General features: G+C 43.4%; 1 protein-coding gene across 6 annotated transcripts in view; it reads left to right on the forward strand.

Annotated features, from left to right (window-relative positions):
• The window catches only part of SSH2 (slingshot protein phosphatase 2), a 255,271-nt gene extending 233,146 nt beyond the window's left edge, over nucleotides 1-22,125 (forward strand). For 5 of the 6 annotated variants that reach the window (XM_019429697.2, XM_019429698.2, XM_019429700.2 and 2 more), the window contains 3 exons: nucleotides 2,590-2,790; nucleotides 11,933-12,767; nucleotides 15,133-22,125. In XM_019429697.2, coding sequence (XP_019285242.2) covers nucleotides 2,590-2,790; nucleotides 11,933-12,767; nucleotides 15,133-17,178 — 3,082 coding nt within the window. In that variant the 3' untranslated portion in view covers nucleotides 17,179-22,125. Of the gene's footprint in view, nucleotides 1-2,589; nucleotides 2,795-11,932; nucleotides 12,768-15,132 lie in introns of those variants that run through there. The other variant, XM_053893216.1, reaches the window with a different exon arrangement.
• Nucleotides 22,126-22,405: the final 280 nt, after the last annotated feature.

A 22,405-nucleotide genomic window follows, 5' to 3' on the forward strand; every position in this document is an offset into this window, starting at 1 on the left:
GGACCACATCCAAATCATCCATGGCAGATGAGAAGCACTTCTGTTTTTAAAGTCCTCCTTCAGCACTGATTCCACATCTCTCTGCAGACCCTCCATAGTCAAGAAGTCCTTCCTCTTAGTTACCCTGAATCCTCCTACACTAGCTTTGAGCCCATACTCTCAGTCCTTAGCTAACACCTGAGTGTTTTATATTTTTGAAGCCTATGAAATTGTTCTCAATAATACCACTCATGGCATGCTTACTGCATGCCAGATACTTTACCCATATTCTCTTATGTAATATTTTCCAAAACCTAGAGAGGCATGTGCTGTCATCCTTTTGTAGAGATGGGGACAGACTGTAGAGATGAGGTTCAGAGAGCTTAAGTAACAAGTGGTGAAGATAGGACTTGAACCTGAGATCATGTCTGATTTCAGAGTCCATCTAGTATATAGTCTAGGTCCTTGAGCAAAGGAGACTGGAAAAGACCAGGCAAGTTGTCAGGATCACTGCCAAAGAGGCTAGAGTTCAGATGAGGCCCCAGTCCCCGTGAAAATAAAAGCCAATTTCAGCAGGGCTGGGATTGAGGTGAGATATGTGAGGCACCCAGGTTGCTGTAAGCGGGCCCTCTTGCTCAGGCCCATGCAAGTGTGGGTCAGCGTCTGTGAGTGAGTGCCTCCTTAAATGGCCCCCTGGACACCTCATGTATTTCATCCAAATCAGGGTCCTGAATTCCAGACACAACCTACATATGCGTGGGTTTAGGATTCCTAAAGTGATACCAGGCTTAATCTAGACAACTGGCTCAGGGAGGGATGGGAGAGATAGGGGAAGTGTGTGGCCAGAACTGAAAGATGAAGTTGGATTAGGTGAGAACTGACTTCAAATCTTTCAGTATGTGAGTTACAAGCCATCCCCTGAAAAAGCCCAGTTCAAAATGAAGAAATGATTTTATGTGAGTGGGTTTTATAATTGTATTTTTCTTAAAACTGTCCAACTTTGAGTACCTTCAAAGCCTGCAAGTATAGACCTGAAATTTGATGTCAGAGCTTTTGATGGAAAAATATAGAGCACATGTCTGAACTTCGGTCTGAGTCACTGTGCACTGTAGTTTAAATGAAAACCCTGTGGTGTCATAAACAAAACAATATCCTAGTCAGTTGGGATCATCTAAGCACACACAGACAAACACCTGCACCAACCTATGGACTCCAAAATTTTGCCTCTAAATGATGGGTAGCAGGTTAATCTTACTTTCCTTTTTAGACTATTTCAGTTTTTCCAGACCATTATTGCCAACCATTCTCTTTCTTCCTATCACTTATCTGGTTCACTCATTTTGGCACAGAACCTCATGTCTCCTTGCATTGTAGTTAACTCTTCAATGTGTATCTATCTCCAAGAGAAGAATTACAAGCTTCTGGAAGGAAGCTTGTCTACTGTGATATAGTGAATGAGTGAGTGAATAGATTTCCCTATTAGGCGATGTATTTTTTTTTTTTTTTTTTTTTTTTTTTTTTTTTATAACTTATTGGAATAGCTACTTGGGAAGGATTTTTTTAGCCCATGTATACCGGTAAAAAGAGTAACCATTCTTTTTTCCATATTTTAAAATATTTTTACTTAACAGCTGACAGCTCTAACAGCAGACCACCCCTAAGTTTGTTCATATATTTGGTAAATATTTGAAGACTTACTCTGTGTCACACATTGTGTTATTAGAGAAGTAGCATAACTGAGTAATGTTCATATCCAGCCGTAATGAGCTCTGGCATGTTAAGACTAAAGGGTTTTGTTTGTTTCTTAGTGTCACTTTATGGTAACTTTGTTTTCTCTTTCTTCCACTCCATTAAAACAACAGGTAGTTAATCATTCCACCCTCCTCACTAAGAAAGTCACATAGGGCATCACATGGTCCCATCTAACCTCACAGATTGTCTAGCCAGCCCCTAGGCCGAACAGGGTGGTAGTGTGGTGAAAAATAATATCTAGGGCTACATCTGAGTAAAGAGGAGGGTTAGTTTCATTTGTTTTGTACTTTCCTCCAGGGGCAGAACCTTTACTGGAACTTGAACTAGAAGCAACTCCGAACATTTGGATGAATTAGATGAATCACTGTCACACTCTTAACTCAAGAGTGTGCCAGCCTTGAAACATGTCCCTGAGGCGGTGCGGGGACTGGCCTCCAAACACATAAAATGGAGTCCAGTCTCTAAATTGAAAATTCTTCCCCTCACAATCTGTGATCAACTGTCATTGCAGTTACCATTTTAATTATCTGTTTCTCCCACTGAACCCCCTACCCTTTAGAAGATTTACTTATCTTTGCATCCCAGGACCTTGTACATTGTCTTACATATGATGGTTGCCTGGTAAATGTTTGCTTGAATAAATTAAAAAGAATTAATATTAACGTTGAATATTGTTTGAGTACACTAGAATTGCCTACCCTCCCTGCACATTTGACTATACATGTATACAACTACACTAAGGTAGGATGGATTGAAAGAAAATGGAAGGGCAACAGGAGACTTGGAAACATTTAGAACCTAGCTTTTAAAATGTACTCACTATAGTGTTTTTCTCTGTACCTCAATCCCCCAACCTAGGAAACATGGATCTAAATGCCTTGTGCACTGCAAAATGGGGGTGAGTCGCTCAGCCTCCACTGTGATTGCCTACGCAATGAAGGAATATGGGTGGAATCTGGATCGAGCCTATGACTACGTGAAGGAAAGGCGAACAGTGACCAAGCCCAACCCCAGCTTCATGAGACAACTGGAAGAGTACCAGGGCATCTTGCTGGCCAGGTGAGTCCTGCAGTGACTTTCTCAGATCTTCCCTCTGTTACACTCCTTGGACCAAGGTAAAATGTCCTTCCCTGCAGCTAGTTTTCAACCTAATTTGGATATGTGATACATTTTGAAAATTGAAACTTCTCTCAATCTAGTTTTTAAAAAATAAGTACAAGCATTTAAGATTAGTATGGAAGATTGGGTGTTTAAAGACTTTTAAACTGAAAGGTGGAAATACTGTTCTCTTACTTTAGTTCTCAACTAGGTGCTGATTATCATAAACATTTCTCAACATCATCTAAGGCCAGATACAGCTACCTTATCAAAATGGGTACTTCTTGCTCCCGAAGAAATGCTAAGCATAGATGAAATTCTTAGAAATTTTTGGCATTATTTTTTTCAGTGCTTGGTTTCAGTGAGTCGTCTTCAAATTTTTGGTCACGTGACAAATCAGATTTGGGGTATGAAGGCACTTTCCGGAAATAGCTCTCTTGTTTTCTTTTTAAAAATCTTTCCCTCTGCTTTTATATATATGCTTTGCAAAAATGCAGACAATACAAAGGGAAAAATCATTTATAAATTCAATATCCACATACAGTAATCAACATTATCTTACATGTTCTCCAAGTCTTACCACATATATTGGTGGATATTTTCTCACAAAAGCTATTCTTCAGTCTACCTCTTCACCTAATAACCGGTCTTTTTTTTCTTTTTTTTTTTTTTTTAACTATAGCAACACATATTCAACAGTTATACTGCTTAGCCAGCATTTAACCCCCACCCTAGCTTTATTGAGATAGAATTGACCTATAACATTGTGTAAGTTTAAGGTGTCCACTGTGTTGATTTGATACACTTATATATTGCAAACTGATTATCACCATACCATTAGCTAACATCTCCATCCCTTTAACATAATTACCATTTTTTGTGTGTGGTGAAAATATTTAGGATCTCTCTTAGCAACGCTGTAGTATATGATACAGTGTTATGAGCTATAATCTCCAGGCTGTACATTAGATCCCCAGAATTTGTTACTCTTATAACTGGAAGTTTGTACCCTTTGACCAGCATCACCCCATTTCCCCCATCCTCTACCCCCTAATATACCACCACTCTATTCTCTCTTTCTCTGTTTGGCTTTTTTAGATTACACACATATAAGTGATAACCATCTTCATTGCTTTCAGAGAAAAAGATTCCTATACTAAACTGGATTTAAGCATCAGTTTCCTGAGATGCCACATGCTAAAGTTCTGTGCAGTGCTAGATTTTGCTTTGTTTTTTCCATGTGGGCATGTTCTAGGTGGTTTTGTTCAAATGAAGGCACAGCTGCCTAGAAGCAGTTGGGGCTGGTGCCAGAGTTTGCCTCTAGTGAGTCTCATGACTTGGTCTTGACTGTTGAATCTGGGCTGTGTTTCCCCTGAACAAAATGTTAACTAGCCTTCCAGCCTATCCAGGCAGAGGGACCACCCTCCCACCCCCGAAGTATTGTGAAAATGCAGCCACAGCGTAGCATTATGGTTTCCACTAAAAAACCCCTCCCGTTTACTCAGTACTTGGCATGATTTCATCTGAGCCATTCTTTTAGGAGGCTGGGAGGATACTCAAGTCTCCTCCACTTAAAAAGAATTTATAGGTCTTTGGGGCCAGATTTTGATGACATTTTTAGATTAGATCAGAAGGTAGGACACAGCAGTTCTTTTTGGCACAAGAAGGAGGCATCTGAGTGCTGGATGAGACATAAATATTGTATGTTCCCAGACACACACATGACGGATGTTAGGCAGTGTCCTCACGTGACCCATCAAGAGCAAGGATACTATGTGTCCTGCCAATTTCAGTATTTATTCTGGAATCCCAGGCTACTGCAAGCTGTTGGGTTGGGTTTTTTTAGCATATGTGGTTTTTCTTAGATGTTAAAGGAACTTCAGAAAAATCTTAGATGAGGATAAGAAGGGCAGCATAAATCCACAAATCACAACTGCCTCTTCCTTTCCATTTCTCTTCCATCCTGCCTTTCTGGGCTTGATTCATAGAGGGAGAGGCAAGCTCTGAGGAATGAGAAAACCACAGAATTTGAGTCAGTAGATCTGGTTTCCATCTCTGGTTCATCCCCTTGCTGGAACTTTGAGAAGTTACTTCACAGTCGTGATCCTCACCTGACCCCATCTACAAAATGAAAATCAAGAACCCTATCTCACAAGGTTTTTGTAAATAAAAACATGTATAAATGTATACTCTATACTGGTAAGGGTTATTCTGATGGGATTCCCATCATCTCCTTTCTCCAAGGCTCCCAGAAAACAGACATATACATGTGCCATTTATTTCATCCTCCTTCTACCACCCACAGACACAGTAAGTCCATTAGAAACTAGAATAGGAGGGCGCTTAGGTGGCTCAGCTGGTTAAGCATCCAGCTCTTGATTTCGGCCCAGGTCATGATCTCATGGTTCATGGGTTCCAGCCCCACATCAGGCTCTGTGCTGGCAGCGAGGAACCTGCTTTGGATTCTCTCTCCCACTCTCCCTGCCCCTCCCCCCGCCAAAATAAGTAAAATTAAACATTAAAAAAAAAAACTAGATTAGGAAGTGGTCATGGAATTTCCTATATTGTGATATTTCCTGGATTTTAAGAACTAGAATCTTAGTTCTAGGAATATCATACAAACTGCTTTTAGCTGCAAGTAGTGAAATACCTCCATCACTTGGGATTTCAGCAAGAAACCGCATACTCGGATTAGGATTATTTGAGAAGGGCTTTTTATAAAGCTACTTTTTACAGAGGTGTGGGGTTGTGGTGGAATCAAGGGACTTGGATCAGCAGAGCTGTTTGGTAATAGCTGCTAGGCCCAAAGAGGGAGGGAGCAGTTACTAGAACCTAGAAGGAGACTCCTGAAAAAAGAGGTACCTTCAGAGAGGAGAAATAACCTTCAGTCAAGGGACACACCAGCCTGAAATGGCCCTGTGGGGAGGGAGCTAGGGGAATAAGTGGCCTGTCCCTACTCTTCTCCCTCCAGACTGTCTCCTGCTGGGGCTCCCATGGAACAGTGAATACCCAAACCAAATCAGGCCTCTGCGAGTTAGGAAAAAGTGGGAGTGCCTGCTGGGTGGACAGCCATTAGGGTCTGCAGTCTCTGGTGTGTTGTTAAGAAACAGCACTTGTAGACTACTGCTGAGCTAGCTGCCAAGTGAAGTGGGCCCAGCAGACTCTTGCCCAGCTGTAAAGTGCTACTCTAGGACCTGCCTGCTTAGAAGAGCAAAGAGAGAAAAGCCCCAGACTCCTGGAACTGCCTGAAGCTCTATCAGTTTACCTGGCAGCTTAGGTAGCCAGAAGAGGAAAGTCCTTCGAAAAATTCCATTCATTGTGTTTGCAAAGAAATCCATTTCCTGTGGAGGTGCTTTGATCTTGTATTCCACATCTTCTCCCAGGAAGTACCTGGTGGTTTTCCCAAAAAGATAGAGCCCTGATCCTAGCATTCTCTAGCCCCATGGTTGTCTAGGGAGGCACTGGGTACTTAACTTGAGGTGGCAGCCTTCTGTTTGAGGGTGTATTAGCTCTCAGTACTTTGATGTCTTGGTAGAAGTGAAGTTTACCAAAGTGATGCCAGGCCCCGGTAAGTGACTTATGAATTGGTTATAGTCTCTTGATCAGATGTGAGGGTATGGGCCTAACAGTGACCACCTGTCTAAAATGCAAGGGACTTTTTGCATATTTCAGTATGTCTTTAAGAGCCTAGGGAAGACTAATATTTAATATAATCCTTTAGACCTAAAAGTGAGGGTATCATAAGGCCACTGGTAACTGTTTATATCTAACTTTATTTTTTCTGTTATTATAGCTGGGGGATGAGAGTGAGACAGGAAGAGGCTGTGTGTGTGTCCACGCACGCGCATGTGTGTATGTGTATACGTGTGTGTTGAAACCCTCCATTAAACTGCCAACATCCCTGTTTGTTATTCTGTACTCTGATCATGCAGGTATCTGGCAGATTTATGTTCCGTTAGACAAGTTCAGATTTCAGTCATTTGCAAGCTGGACCATGTGTCTATGAGATTAGGTTCCTGTGTACAAAGAGCAGAGAAGAAACACTGGGTTATAGCCAGGGAGAGTTCATGCCACATGTCTTCATGGATGTCAGTTCTGATTCTTTGAACGCCCCTGTCACCAGGGCCAGAAGAGGCAGAGGTGTCTTTTACACTCCCCAGCTTTGCTGGTGGACACATTGAAGTCTAGTTAGCTGGTGCACAGTGGTCAGTCAGCAGAAGGAAACCCAAAAATGCACCCAATTCACAATTGAGATTTAAAGGATTTTCTTAATAGCTTTTTAGTGAAATAATCTTTTAGGTTTTTGTTTTATTGTTGAGAGAGAGCACAAGCGGGAAATGCAGAGAGAGAGAAAGAGAGTCCCAGGCAGGCTCTGCGCTGTCAGCACAGAGCCCAGTGCAGGGCTCAAACTCACGAACCATGAGATCATGTCCTGAGTTGAAATCAAGAGTCAGATGCTTAACCAACTGAGCCACCCAGGTGCCCCTTCAGTGAAATAATCTTAAAGCATTTACGACCATGCATACCACACAGAACGTGCTTGGTTGGTGCTTTTTCTCTTTCTTCTCCCTCCTTTCTTCAGGCTGCCTCATGCCCTAAAAAGTAACCATAAACACTCTGATTTTACTATAACCGATACCCCATTTTTAGCAGTATTTTCTTCTATAAAAACCTTTCTCAAACAAGGTAGGTTAGTGCTTTACCAAACATGTAACAAGAAGAAAGCAAATTAGAGGCAAGAAAATGGATGTCATATGTCTCCGGTCATTAGATTTCCTTACTATTCATTTATGAAGTAAAAGGCCAAATTCTTGCCCAGAATGACCCAGTCATCTTATGTGTGTGTCAGTGTGTTTATGTGAATACAAATTTAGGCCCACGGTCACTCAGGGGAGAAAAGAACCTGAGACTTATTTGCATCATCCAGGCCACAAACCAACTCTGAAGTTCTTTTTGACAACTTGTTTACTTGGTGCCTACCTGAAATAGATGGAAGGAGTGAGCTGAATTTAAACATTAACAGTTTAAAATAATAAATACAATCTAATGTCTTACATCTATCCTACCAGTGATGGAGCATCAGAATAAGCTGGCTTGGAAAAAGCAGCACTGGAAAACAGTTTGGTGTTACTGAGTAAAACTGATGATGCACGTATGCCCTATGACCCACCTTTTCTTCTCATATATATAGCATCTTTTAGAAACCAAAGTATGGGGGCGCCTGGGTGGCGCAGTCGGTTAAGCGTCCGACTTCAGCCAGGTCACGATCTCGTGGTCCGTGAGTTCGAGCCCCGCGTCAGGCTCTGGGCTGATGGCTCGGAGCCTGGAGCCTGTTTCCGATTCTGTGTCTCCCTCTCTCTCTGCCCCTCCCCCGTTCATGCTCTGTCTCTCTCTGTCCCAAAAATAAATAAAAAACGTTGAAAAAAAAAATTAAAAAAAAAAAAAAAAAAAGAAACCAAAGTATGCACCAAGTACAGGAATGTCCATGACAGTGCTACTTGTAGTAGCCAAAACTGTTCATCAACAGATGGATACATAAACCGTGGCATATTCATCATACTCGCTGAAATTATAGCTATACACACTGATGAATCTTATTTTTTTAATGTTTATTTCTTTTAGAGACAGAGAGACTGAGTGGGAGCCGGGGAGGGGCAGAGAGAGAGGGAGACACAATACGAAGCAGGCTCCAGCCTCTGAGCTGTCCGCGCAGAGCCCGACGCGGGGCTCTAACTCACGAACCACAAGATCATGATCTGAGCTGAGCTCAACCCACTGAGTCACCCTGGCGCTCCTGATGAATCTTAGAAACAGTGTAGGCAAAAAGCAGTTACAGAAGAATCCATACATAGAGTATGATTTCATTATGTAAGTTCACAACATACAAAACTAGGCAGTGTATTGAGAACACAACCTGTCGGGGCACCTGGGTGGCTCAGCGGTTAAGCATCTGACTTCAGGTCATGATCTCGCCATTCTGTGGGTTCAAGCCTCGCATCAGGCTCTGTGCTGACAGCTCAGATCCTGGAACCTACTTCAGATTCTGTGTCTCCCTCTCTCTGCCCCTTCCTACTTCAGGTGTTCATTCATTCTCTCTCTCTCTCTCTCTCTCTCTCTCTCTCTCTCTCTCTCTCTCTGAAAAATAAATGAACATCAAAAAATTTTTACAAAAACACAACATGTCGACACTATAAAGAAAGAAGATGATAAGTACAAAATTCAGGACAGAGTTTACTAACCTCTGAGGTGGGAGGAGGAGGGAGGGGAGCAGGAAGGGGCCCTAGAGTAGCAGTGCTTCAAAGGCCATAGTAATGAGTGTCTTGTTTGTATCAAAGAGCTGCCCACCACTCTCCCTGCAGGTGCTATTGCAAAAGTGAAAAAGGCAGTGGAATCAGACCTATCTTTGGATTGGGATTTTTCTTTCTCCTTTACAAGAAGGTGTCAGTTTAATTCCAGAGCCCTGACCTAATATTTTCTGATGATTATCTCCCCCAGGAAGAGAATGAAATCCCTGCTGGGCAAAGAAAGCAGCTGTAACATCAGCCACTTCCTCTGAAACATACGCTGTTGGTACCTATTAGTGTAATTTTAGTCTCATTCCCTCCTGATTGATTGGTGATTTGCAGGCAGTTTCAAAAAAATCATACTTTGGAAGGTTCTTGGGATCATGAGAAAAATCCCATTTGCCTGTTAACTGATAAGATAAGCTGTCCTTAGAAAGGTGAGAACAGCTATTCCCTGTCTTCCCAGTCATCTGCATCACAGGAATTGTCCTCCCATGGGGGCTGAGTGGTCTTGGTGCAGGTTTGAACATCATCATGATGGGTGAGGGATAGAAATTGGAGAACAGAGCCATATGTAGGTCAGGAAACAAGAGTGTCCAGATAGAAAGGAAACTTTAAAGGGAAGCACATTGGCCTCTGTTGATCACAATGTACAATTTAAGCCCCACCTATCCAACCATTCAGCTTGCCCCTCCCACAGTCACTCACTTGTTTGGGAAGTGTGATATGTTGTCTCCTCCTAGGGGTGGCTAGAGTTCATGCAGCTTGGAAAGAGTGAAAACCCTATCTTCCTCCCTGCTATTGATTATAGCTTGTCTTCATAAACAGAATGACCTGTTCCCTACTCAGAAAAGCACTCTTCTGCTGTGCAGGCCTGAGTCAGAGCCCCACCCAAGCCACAGCCAGACAGGGGGAGCTGAGAGCAGGTGCAGAGCTGAGAACAAACAGGGGTTCACATTAGTGCAGGCGCATGACTCGGCAGAGATTCATAGGCAGGCGTGGCCCTGAGCAGGCGGTAAATTGTTTTGGGCTGTTTCCCATTCCACCCCGCAGTTAGGTAATTCTTCATCAACTTGTAAGTCATGGAAACCACACCCCTAAATAAGAGACCTGTTTCCTGGGCAGGTGATTCTGACCAGCCACAGGGCCATCACCTTTTTCTTTTTGGCTAGGGCTTTGGAAACTGCTCCCTTGTTAGAGAATATGGTATCAACTAAAATTTCATCCCATCAGACCTTCTCTCTGTAAAATGAGCTAAAGGATGGATCTGTGTGTGTGATCTTCCTTTAGGCCACCTGCTTTTCCAGGTGTCACCTCAGCTTGATGGTTTTTATCCAGAGATCCTTATGGAAGAAGCCTATACTTTATGCATATCCTCTTCCATTCTGTTACCAACCTTTGTGGATTTATTAGCCTCATCTTTGATTTCTAATTCAAGAAAGATTACCACCCTCCTCACATTTCTACTTCAGTGATTAACTGTGTATCAGCTCTTTATCCAAATTATGAGAACTTGGAATGAGCTCCAATAGAATATTTCTCTTTGTATTGTTTAGGTGCTATTTTGTTTTAGTTTCCCCCTCCCCAGTTACTAATGTTAAACATGCTCATTTTTAAATTTTAAAATTTATAGAAATACAGAGTAAAGACAGTAAAGCCCTCTCCAAAAGTATTCTGCCTTCCTTGAAAGAAACCCTGTTACCAATTTGATGATGTACCTCCAAATATTTTCCTATACTTATTAACCTGGGAACTGACCATTCCAAATGTGGTCAGCATGCTCTTTCACTCATCTTGGACAACATTCTACTAAAGTACCTGTAGCATGTGGGTATATGGACTGTAATTCAAATAAATCCTCTTTTTGAGGCACCTGGGTGGCTCAGTTGGTTGGGCATCCAACTTCAGCTCAGGTCATGATCTCATGGTTCATGGGTTTGAAACCTGCATCAGGCTCTGTGCTGACAGCTTGGAGCCCGGAGCCTGCTTCAGATTCTGTGTCTCCTCTCCCTGCCCCTCCCCGGCTCGTACTCTGTCTCACTCTGTCTCTCTGTGTCTGTCTGTCTGTCTGTCTCTCTCTCTCTCTCTCTCTTAAAAAGTCTATCAATAAGTAAACATTAAAAAAAGTTTTTTTAATAAATCCTTTCTTTTTCGTGTCTGATCCTTTAGTACCATAGTATTACATAGTAAACATCTTTGTATCTTTGTGCACCTATAGTTGTATTTCTCCAAGAAAAATCCTTAAAAGAATTGATTGCTGGATAAAGGGTTAAATTTTGAGAGCTATTGTCAGATTGTACTCAAGATTGTATGTGAGAGGGCTTGTCTGGCTATGCCATCATCAACACTAGCTGTTAACCATTTTAGATCTTGTCAGTCTGATAGGTAAAAAATCAGATATCATATTGATTTTTGTTGTTTTGTTTTTGTATTTTGCTATTAGTTAAATAGAGCATCTTTTTTTAAACTTTATTTATTTATTTTGAGAGAGACAGATACAAGTTAGGGAGGGGCAGAGAGGGAGACAGAATCCCAAGCAAGTTCCAGGCTGTACACACAAACCTGACTTGGGGCCCGATCTCACAAACCATGAGATCATGACCTGAGCCAAAATCAAGAGTCGAATCCTCAACCAACTGAATCACCCAGGTGCCCCAAATTGAGCATCTTTACAAATGTTTATTGCCTACTTCTTCCACTGGGTATTAACAAAGCATTTTGCAGGTTAAGATTTAATATTATCTGGGAGCGATTTCCTGGGTGGGTGTTGGTTGATTTCACAAACCAGAGTGAGGCATTTCCTGTGTATGTCCCCACAGCAAACAGCGACATAACAAGCTCTGGAGATCTCATTCAGATAGCGACCTCTCAGACCACCACGAACCTATCTGCAAACCAGGGCTAGAACTCAACAAGAAGGAGATCACCACCTCAGCAGACCAGATTGCCGAGGTGAAGACCATGGAGAGTCACCCACCCATACCTCCCGTCTTTGTGGAACATGTTGTCCCACAAGATGAAAATCAGAAGGGCCTGTGTACCAAAGAAAGAATGATCTGCTTGGAGTTTACTTCTAGGGAATTTCATGCCGGACAGATTGAAGATGAATTAAACCTAAATGACATCAATGGATGCTCATCAGGGTGTTGTCTCAGTGAATCAAAATTCCCTCTTGACAACTGCCATGCATCCAAAGCCTTAATCCAACCTGGACAGGCCCCAGAAATTGCCAACAAGTTCCCAGACTTAACAGTGGAAGATCTGGAGACAGATGCGCTGAAAACAGATGTGAACGTCCACTTACTGCCTCTGGAAGAATTAACATCTCGCCTGAAAGACCTTCCCATGTCCCCTGATCCTGAATCACCGAGCCCCCAACCCACTTGCCAGGCTGAAGTCTCAGATTTCAGTACAGATCGCATTGATTTTTTTAGCGCCCTAGAGAAGTTTGTAGAGCTTTCCCAAGAAACCCGGTCTCGATCTTTTTCTCACTCAAGGATGGAAGAACTGGGTGGAGGAAGGGGTGAGACCTGTCGACTTTCAGTGGTAGAAGTAACCCCTTCTGAAGTGACAGCTGACGACCAGAGAAGCAGCTCTTTGAGTAATACTCCCCATGCATCTGAAGAATCTTCAATAGATGAGGAACAGTCAAAGGTAAAAACTGTCTTTATAGTTTTCTACCTAATGAAGTTCTCTTTGAAGATAAAATAGTTGGGAGTCTGCTCTGTTCATTGTATTTTTGATGTTGCTAAAGATTTAGGAAGGCAGTACGGGAGAGACTCTATAGCCGAGACTTTCCTTAAAAATTTAGGATTAAAAATTTTTTTTAATCCATTGCCTTTTGAGAAACTTATCTTTCCAGATTTTTGGTGTTTTTAGAAGCACTTCTGAGAGGGGATGTGGGAAGAAGGGATTAGTCAGAATGAATGTCTTGCCTGCACAAGGAGAGGTCCCTTCCCTGATCCTCTGCAGTTCAGACCAGATCTCACCAATAATGAAGTGTCTGGGATAATGAGTAAGGCCTTTTTGTGGAGATGGATTTGTTTGGGAAATTCTTTCTGTCTCAGAAAATGCAAAGACTAGACATGTGTGAATAGTTGTTAGAGTAGGAACCAATGCTGAGTTCTTGATGATGATGTTATTAATAATGTTTCTGGATTGTTCCTCATCTCAGACCCTGTAGTATCCAAGACTTGGGGGATGGTTTGAGGAAATGATTGAGAGCAGACAGAATCCCTGGATTCTTCTCTGTAGCATATGAACTCTTAGGAGCCCAGGGAAAGAATTACTGTGTATCATCAATGCTAAAACTCACACTTATTCTCATTTTGACACTTCTGAAATTGGGATGCATCTTAAAAACAATAATGGTATCTTAGATCAATATAATACAGTAGTTGGGAAGTAAATGATGACAGATTTACTCTCACCTGCCAAATTTCACTTAATGGTTTCAGTGGGAGTGACTACATTTTGATATCTCCTGATATCTATCTACTTATATTTACCACCTTGTCCGTTACTCATCTTTTCTCTGTCTCAGCTATCCCAGGACATTCATTGCCTCTGCTGCTGTCTTCTCTCTACTGGGAAATCAGAATGCTTGAGCTCTCCTTTGGACCAGTGGGTGTAGCAGCTCCGACAGAAATAGCTTTTCTGCAAAGTCCCTAGTCATATGAGCACTCTCCACAGCCCATGCACACACTGGGCTCACTGTGGCTTCTCTCCCAGTCTTGGCTAGTTTACCTCTGCCTAATGTCCCAGGAGATTTCTCCCAAAGGCATAACTGACCTTGTTAGTTTGTACTAGTTCTGACTTTCTCTTGAAGGAGAAAGACCAAAACAATTCGTACGGAAATATTATATGTTGAAGGCTTATAAAAATGTTAACAAAGCAGATTGATGGCTATCATGATGCCACTTTAAGAGATGTCCAATGGCCATTTCCAGATTTTGAAATCCTTATCTTCCCCCCCCCCCCCCCCCCCCCGTAGGACTTGATTTTGTGTTGGCCAGTTTTCTTTTGCCTTGTTCTAAATCCATCTAGGAATTGTAACTGGTAGAACAGTAAAATGTCAGAGAGTCACAGTTTCTAAGTTGCTCAGGCATATGGCTGCATAAGCCAAGTAAACCTCTCCCAGAAGGAGCCATGTCAAACTTGGAAATTGTGTGATCAGGTACAGAGTGCCCTCATGTGCTGGAATGCTGCTGGCAGGACAGAGGAGAGAAGGGAGCAGTGAGTCTCCAAATCAGGCATTAGATGATAACCTCATCCATCTCGCCCTATCACTGGGCATGTTGAAGGTGGCCACTGAGCCCTTGAATGGAATTCCTTTTCTTAAATAAGGTTAGAATCAAAGTGGAAGGTGAGGGGCGCCTGGGTGGGTCAGTCGGTTAAGTGTCTGACTTCGGCTTAGGTCATGATCTCATGGTGCATGAGTTCAAGCCCCGTGTTGGGCTCTGTGCTGACAGCTCAGAGCCTGGAGCCTGCTTCAGATTCTGTGTCTTCCTCTCTGCCCTCCCCCGCGCTCGCTAGCTCGTGCTCTCTCTAAATAAATAAATAAATAAATAAATAAATAAATAAATAAATAAATAAATATTAAAAAAAAAAAAATCCAACTGGAAGTTGATAGGCCAGAAAAGAAAAATCTCATCTATCCCAATATGGCCTAAATCCTGAACGCTAATAATCTTAGGAAAGTAAGGATTATAGGAACCTCCAAGGCTATCTGCTATTCATTTTTGGAACAAGATATTGGGTCAGAATTCTGTTTGAGTAAACAGAACAAAAGTTTAGTAGGCAGTGATTCAACCTGTAACTAATTTTGTATCTCTGCCTTTAATGAATCTGGTTTTTTTTTGTATGACAAAACAGATGGCCAGAGGACAGTCCCAGGCACTCTGTGATTTGTGTCCTCATAGCCAGAAGGTTCTCCTGGATTAGAAGATTAATAAGTACAACATCTGGCATTTTTAATTAGACTGCACTTTGCCATAACCATCTCACTGTTTCTCCCTAGGCAATCTCAGAGCTGGTCAGCCCAGATATCTTCATGCAATCTCACTCAGAAAATGCAATTTCAGTCAAAGAAATCATCACTGAGATCGAATCCATCAGTCAAGGAGTTGGACAGATTCAACTGAAAGGAGACATCCTATCCAACCCATGCCATACACCAAAGAAGCACACCATCCATGAGCTGCCCCTGGAGAGGGCCCAGGCCCTAGAGAACAAACCTGGAAATCTGGAGCAGAATGAAGGTTCCTACACAGCCCAGCCTGAACTAGCCAAAGACTCAGGGAAGTGGGACCTAGAAGGCTGCCTGACTACACACTCATTCACCACAGAGTTGGAAGAAGAAGAACCAGCTGAGGAGGAACAAGAACTCTGGGGCCCAGGGATGCACCCGGGTGCCAAGTGGTGCCCTGGGTCTGTGAGGCGAGCCACCTTGGAGTTTGAAGAACGCTTGCGACAGGAGCAAGAGCACCATGGTGCTGCCCCTGGTTGTACCTCATTGTCCATCCGCAAGAATTCCAAGAATGAGTCTTCTGTGGCAGACCTAGCACCAAAAGGGAAGAGTGATGAAGCTACCCTAGAACATTCTTTTGTCCCCAAGGAACCAGAGATTAACAAGGGCAAAGGGAAATGCAGTGGGTCTGAGGCTGGCCTGCTGCCCCATTCCGAGCAAAATGCCATTGTTCCAGCACTAGAGCCGCTGGAGTTTCAAGAGTACCCAGGGTCAGATATTAGAACAAAGCTGGAAGGAGTCCTGAAGGATCCGAGGACTGTGGTTTCATGCCAGGGATCTGAGACACAGTCGGTCCCTCTTTCCCTTCCCAAGAAGATCGAAATCATTATGTCACCCAGTCACACTGGGCAAGGGGGTGAAAGAGCCACCAGCGAAAAGAGTGGGGAGCAAGGACTGAGGAGCGTGAAAAGGGAGAATTCCATCACCGTCCTCTGTACACTGGATGAAAATCTGAACAGGACTCTGGGCCCCGACCAGCCTGCTCTGCACCCCACACTGCTACCTCTGCCTCATTCTTCATCTCCTGAGCACGACAGTCCCACCAACCTGACCTCTACCCTGAGCAGCCCTGAAGACTGGGACAACAGCCTGTCAGTGGCACTGGAGACAGGAACACCTTTTGTCAGTCACACAACCCATGTACCGTCTGCCAACTTGGATTACGCACATTCCCGGGCTGTAGTTCACCTGGAAGGCTTCACAGAGCAAAGCAGCACCACAGACAACGAGCCCTCTTTGGAGCAGGGCGGCTGGGAAGAAGGTCTGGACGGTGCACTCTCCAGTGGCAGTGAAGTGCCATATGAGGGCTCTCTGTTAAGGAGTGAAGACTTAAGCAAACTTGGTGATAATATTGGGGAGTTACAAGAAAAACTGGACCCATTACCTGCAGCCTGTCAACCCCCACATAGCTCTAGTAGTGACAGTATGAAGAGTGTCAGCCATAGCCTCAGTGTGGTGAAAGAGCGCACTAAAGACATCGAGTCCCGAGCGATCTGCCAGGCAGGACTCACCAAAACAGCCCAAATGCGGCATTCAGCTTCCCTTGCCAAGTTAGGTTACTTGGACCTCTGTAAAGACTGTTTATCAGATAGAGAGCCTGTCTCCTCCGAGCCCTCTCATCTCAAACTGCTTCAGCCCTTCATCAGAACAGACTCAGGCATGCATGCCATGGAGCCCCAGGAGTCCTCAGAAAACCCAGATGCCCCCCAGAACCTAGAGCCCACCAAGTATTTTATAGAGCAACTCAAAACAACAGAGTGTATCGCTCAGAGCAAGCCAGTGGAGAAGCCTATCGTACAGTATGCCAAAGAATTTGGTTACGGTCAGCAGTGTTTGCTCCCCAGGGCAGAACCCAAATTGACTAGTTCTGAAGGAGGCCTTCCTTTGCTACAACCCCAGGGACTTCAGCGTGCAGGCCCGGCTCCCGGGCTGGCTGTGGCGCCCCGTCAGCAGCACGGCAGAACTCACCCCCTTAGGAGACTGAAAAAAGCAAATGATAAAAAACGGACAACCAACCCCTTCTATAATACCATGTGATTCTGAGCCTACACATGTGACTTTCTAAAAGAAATGTTTGTAAAAGGGGCAGGTGTAATATGTAAAGAACATGCACTTTATTGGTTAATTTTATAATATTTTGGTCATTTTACTGTTCCTGGCGCATGCAGGGTTAGGGTTTTTTTCTCTGTGTATGTGTGCGTGAGAGATTGATTTGGACAGCAAGACCATTTTATCATTTTTTTATTTTTCGAAAAATCAAACCTCAAAAAATACTCATTTTCAAAGAGCACCTTTATCAAAGGCAAATTGCTGTTTTTCAATCAGCTCCCATCAGCTCCTCATTTTTGCCCTCTGAGAAAAAGCACTCTTGCTTGCTTGCTTGCTTGCTTGCTTGCTTGCTTGCTTGCTTGCTTGCAGAAGGAAGCAGATGGGGAGGGTGGGGAGGAAGCTGGGAATTGGAAATGCTCCTCTTCCCCTGGGCCTGTGTGATGATGGTTTGGTCTTCAGACCCAAAGCCTGAGATTGGGCCGAAGGGCAGCCACAAGTCTCTGAGCCTTGGGCCCCCGCCCACCAGGAATTCCCCAAGTTGGCAAATTCCACTGTGCTTTCGAAGGGGTCTTCCAGAATCCACTTCTTCTGGTATTCCAGAGTATATCATCACAGAAAGGCACAATAGTGGCTGGCTTTGTAAACTTAGCAAGCAAATAGGGTTTTTTCCCCCCAAACACATAATTTTTAAGTTCAAAGTGAACCCCAAATGAAACCCGAGGGGTCCTGTGTAGAGGAATGCATACGAGAAGAAGGAGGCGCAGTCTGGAGAGGCTGGGTCAGTGGGCTCCACGTAGGTGGTCATCCTGGCCCTCCCTGCCAGGAAATGCAAGATCCTTTCAACCAAAACGTAATAGGGACAGGTTTGAAAAACAGCAATTGAAAGTCAGTGTGTTCTTGTAAAATGAATACATTACATAGGGTTTTAACACTTCCATTACTTGAATAATTCTGTGGGCCTTCTGAGTTTAATGGCCATATTTTCCAGTTTACTTTCCTCCTTCATGCTGTTTCTTCAATGCTGCCTTTTTTTTTTTAATTTCATAGATGATATTTGAATTGTTACATTACCTATGTATAACCTCCATTGAATGCAAAGTTTTCTTACCAATGTTATCACTGTTAACACTTGACATGGGTTGTTGTTTTTTTTATTTTCCTGAAAGATTTGTCATTTCTCTAGCTTATACACAGTATTTATGTACATAATGTTGTCACTTTCTTACAGTGTTTTGTTGTTGATGTCGTAGGATCTTTTTGATTTATTCTTTTTAAAAAGAAGTAAAGCTGCAACTGGAGAAAACACACAGCACAGAAATAAAACTGATGGGTGTTGGTAGGAATCTGCAGAATATGTTGATGGTGGTTTTAATTGTTTAAATGGAGACTTCTAATCGCCAGCTCCTGCCAAATTATGTGTTAGTAACTTCCTCCTCAGAGAAACCCCTAAAGGCTCCCATTAGATCACAGTTTGACTGAAGTCTGATTTCTCTTTGAGACTGAAATCCCAGGGTAGGTTGTTTGCCAGTAGCTGAACCACAGCCAAGGAGTCTGTGAGTGTTACTGCTGGCCCAGGGTGGAAGCTTCTCATGTGGATTGGGCTGAAAGGTTGTGGGGAGCCCCCCCCCGCTCCCCGCCAAGGGCAGGCACCCATTATGACTCCATTTAGGATGCTGTTGCTTTGCTGCTATTGTGGAGATCCTTAACACAGGAGCACTTGCCATAAACAAGCTTATTTCAGCTGCTTACAAGAAGCATTTAGCCTGGAATGAAACACCCTCTGCAGCTCATCAGAACTGAAGAGGTTTGCACATTGCTTCTGTTGGCTCTGGTTGATGTCCACCTTGCTGAGAGATTGACCAAGTACAGAGTTGAGTTTTGGTTTTTTGGTTCATCACAGCACTGAGAGGAAAAGGTGGATACCTAGACTGTCAAGGGAATGTCAGAGGCTGGAGTTTGGTGGGGGCAGGTAGCAGGGTGACCTGCTACAGAGAGGTGGACTGAGGCTATTCACAGATGCTCCAGGGGAGCTGTGAATCCAGTCGCTGTGTGGAAGCCATGGTTGGGTCTGACATCGCTGCCAGGAGGTGGATTGGACAGAAGCCTCCCGCTCTAGTGTCTTTATGATGTAGTAATTTTGTGTACCTGTGCTGTCCCTAAATAGTTTCCTTACATGTTCACATGTATCATCCACATGGCTTTGTGGTTCCTGGATATTTAATATGTTATGAAGTGTTTTTTTAGGTGGTATGTACCAGTGTGAGAAGGCTTGCAAGACAGGGTTATGAATTTCCAGGGCTCATCCATCTAAACGGCCCTGTCTTGTTGAGGCACTTCCACCACCGCCATTATTGATGGAGAAAAGACAGAAAGTTGTGGTGGGGTGAGAGGTGAAGAGAGTGGTGCCCGCTCATTAACCCTTTGAAATGGTGACATCCCTCACATTAAGTACAAGCAGGATCAACAGTATTGCACTGTTCTCTCTACTCCCCTGCAGTCGTGTCGAACGCTCACTATCCCTGCATTAAGTAAGAACAAAGATGGGGAAGAGATCCTCTAATGCTGTGAAGATGACTTTTTAGAAAAGGAAAAGGAAATAGTCTTGCTCTGCCTTCCTTTTTTTTTTTTTTTTTAATCATTTAATTTACCTGCTTAAATAAACATCTTCTACACAGGGCCTGTAATTCAACCTTGCCATGGGGTTTTGCCAGCCCTCTCAAAACTCCCACAACTGAGTGTTCTTGTGTTATTTGCATAGCTGAGCGAGGTCCAGGGGAAGTACATGATGAGCACCCTCAAGGACTTCTCGGACTTTCTTGTCTTCAAACTTTCTGATAGTCTTGGGAGGCCTATTTCTCTTTTCCATTCATGGAAAACTCAGACCTGGAACAGCAGGTCTAGTAGATGGACAGGAGTAGGAAAAGTCTTGACCTCTTGCTCTCTTTATTTTGAAAGCCACCATAGTCTGGCTCTCAAGTTACTCTGGAGGAGAGAGTAAGTGTGTATGTGCGTGCACACGTGCAAATATAAAATAACATTTTGGTGCAGAGGGTAAAAGCCCCAGGAGCACACTTTAGAGCTGTAATCTGGAGGGTTACCTGGTCAGTAGGAAGGAGAGAAACCCCAACCCGTTCTGGATTTTAGAAACACTTAGGAGTGGTATATACTATAGTAGAACTATAGTACTGTAGTGGAGTAATCATCATCTCATTTTGGTTGCCTTTCAGATTCTTAATGTTTGGGATCATTCTTAGCATCCCGGGCTCTTCAGGCTCTTTAGCATTTTCCTGATTCTATACCTTTATCCCAATTCTTTCTCATTTGGGGAACTACCAAGCACTCCAAGGACAGCCTGAGGAAGGCAGCCCAGGCTCTGAGGTCCCCTCCTACTGAAAGGCCCCAGACAGTTACTTTTGGATAGACCTGAAGTTTCTGAGACATAGCAGCTCACAGAAATCTTCACCCGTTCCATCTGAGGATTTCAGTTTAAAGTGATCTAAGCATGTTTGGTAAAGGTGTTTTTGTGGGAGTTGTTTTCTTTTAAGAAAGCATTATGCAAAGAGGGTTACTTTTAAGGGCATTGAAAATTTTTTAAATAAAGCCATTCTTTGGCTCTTTTTGACAACTATTTGTGGATACTTTGTTTACATTGTGATAATTAAAACATGCATCATCTTGATAGCCACTCAGTATCCTCCTCCAGGCACCCAGCCCTGGCTGTCCTGTGAGTCCTCACACAAAGCAAGGCCAGAGTGGTCAGCCCACTGGTTGGTACATGGGGAGGACCTGGAGCTAATTTTTCAATCTGTGTCCCACACTCCTGTTTAACACTCTGTATGGAAATCGTCATTTCCTCAGTCAGTGATGGTGTGTCTTTCAGTGATGGTTATAACAGTGAATGGCTAGTGTCATTTTTGTCCAGTTTTGTTATGCCTTTTTTTTTTTTTTTTTTTTTTTTGATGGTAGGTGAAATTGTAGCTCTTTCAGCACCAGTCCAACTTGAAAGTATCTTGGACCTTGTTTTCCCTTCCAGACTAAAAGGTCAAGGCATGTATTAGGCATAAATGTATTTGCTGCCTCAACTCCTCTAACACCCACTTTAGGAAAAGCCTGCCGCCAAAGCAGGAAGCTGCACACTCCTAACCCTGTCCCAGGGCTTTGGGGTTCCTTGATGCCATGGAGAGCTATTGCAAGGTGCTTCTGTACTTTTCCAGCCTGGAAGTGGTGGGTGACCGGGCCTGGCTCCTGCTATGAAAAGAAAACCAGCCTCACTTTCTCAGTGCCCCAGAGATCTAGGACAGGATTTCTAAACTGGAATCATCCCTCATTGGCTTCAAGATGCCTCAGAGGGTATATGACCAGCTGCCATCTGTGTCCTCACAGCGACACTGGTGGCAGTGTCCTCTACACATGCAGAGCTAATACCCAGGGCTTACTTCAAGCTGATGACCCAACCTGGAAACTGGGTAACTGGCCCTGAAATGATTCTCAATCAACAGGCCCACAGGGAATTGTTTGGTTTTTATGTTTTATTGGATTTTGGTTTGCCTGGCATAGCTTGAGGTGCCTTTTTTTTTTTCTTTCTTTGTACTTTATTTTGTAGGACTTGTTTTAAATGTAGGAAGTAAGTCCAAAAGACTCTCCCACTGACTGTTACCTTTGCCCCAGGCCAGTCCAAACTTTTATGCTCACATTTTATTAAATAAAGCAGGTGCTCCCTGGAATCTCTGGGACCTTTCTGAGGCATTTGAAGCAGAATATAGAGTGGTCTCATCTCCTCCCTTAATCTTCCTGGTGGTTGGGATGTTCCACTTGTATTATAGGGTTTTTTTATTACTGATGTGCTCTGCTGTTTTTAAATGTGAACTTGTGCGCAAATGTGCAGATTCAATGTTCTTGTTACAGATTAAATAAATTTTTATTTTGAAGATGAAATGTGTACTTGATCAACAAAAGTGGGGTGGTGCTGGAGCAGGTGAAGGGATTGGAAGAGAACACTGATGATAAACATGGAACGATTCTCACTGATCTCCATCATGCACATCCTTAACAGTTAGCTGAACTCAGTGGGGGGGGGGGGGGGGAGGGTGTGGATCTTAACTTTCTACCTCCCACAAAGTAAAGACTGGATGGGAAATAGGATCACTAAAGATTATTTCAGACATTGTGCCTCCAATCAAGTGACCAAGCGGGAACTTGGCCTGGTCACCTGAAT

The sequence above is a fragment of the Panthera pardus genome, unplaced genomic scaffold, assembly GCF_024362965.1.
Source record: "Panthera pardus isolate Hobbes unplaced genomic scaffold, ASM2436296v1 HiC_scaffold_3, whole genome shotgun sequence".
Lineage (NCBI taxonomy): Eukaryota > Metazoa > Chordata > Mammalia > Carnivora > Felidae > Panthera > Panthera pardus.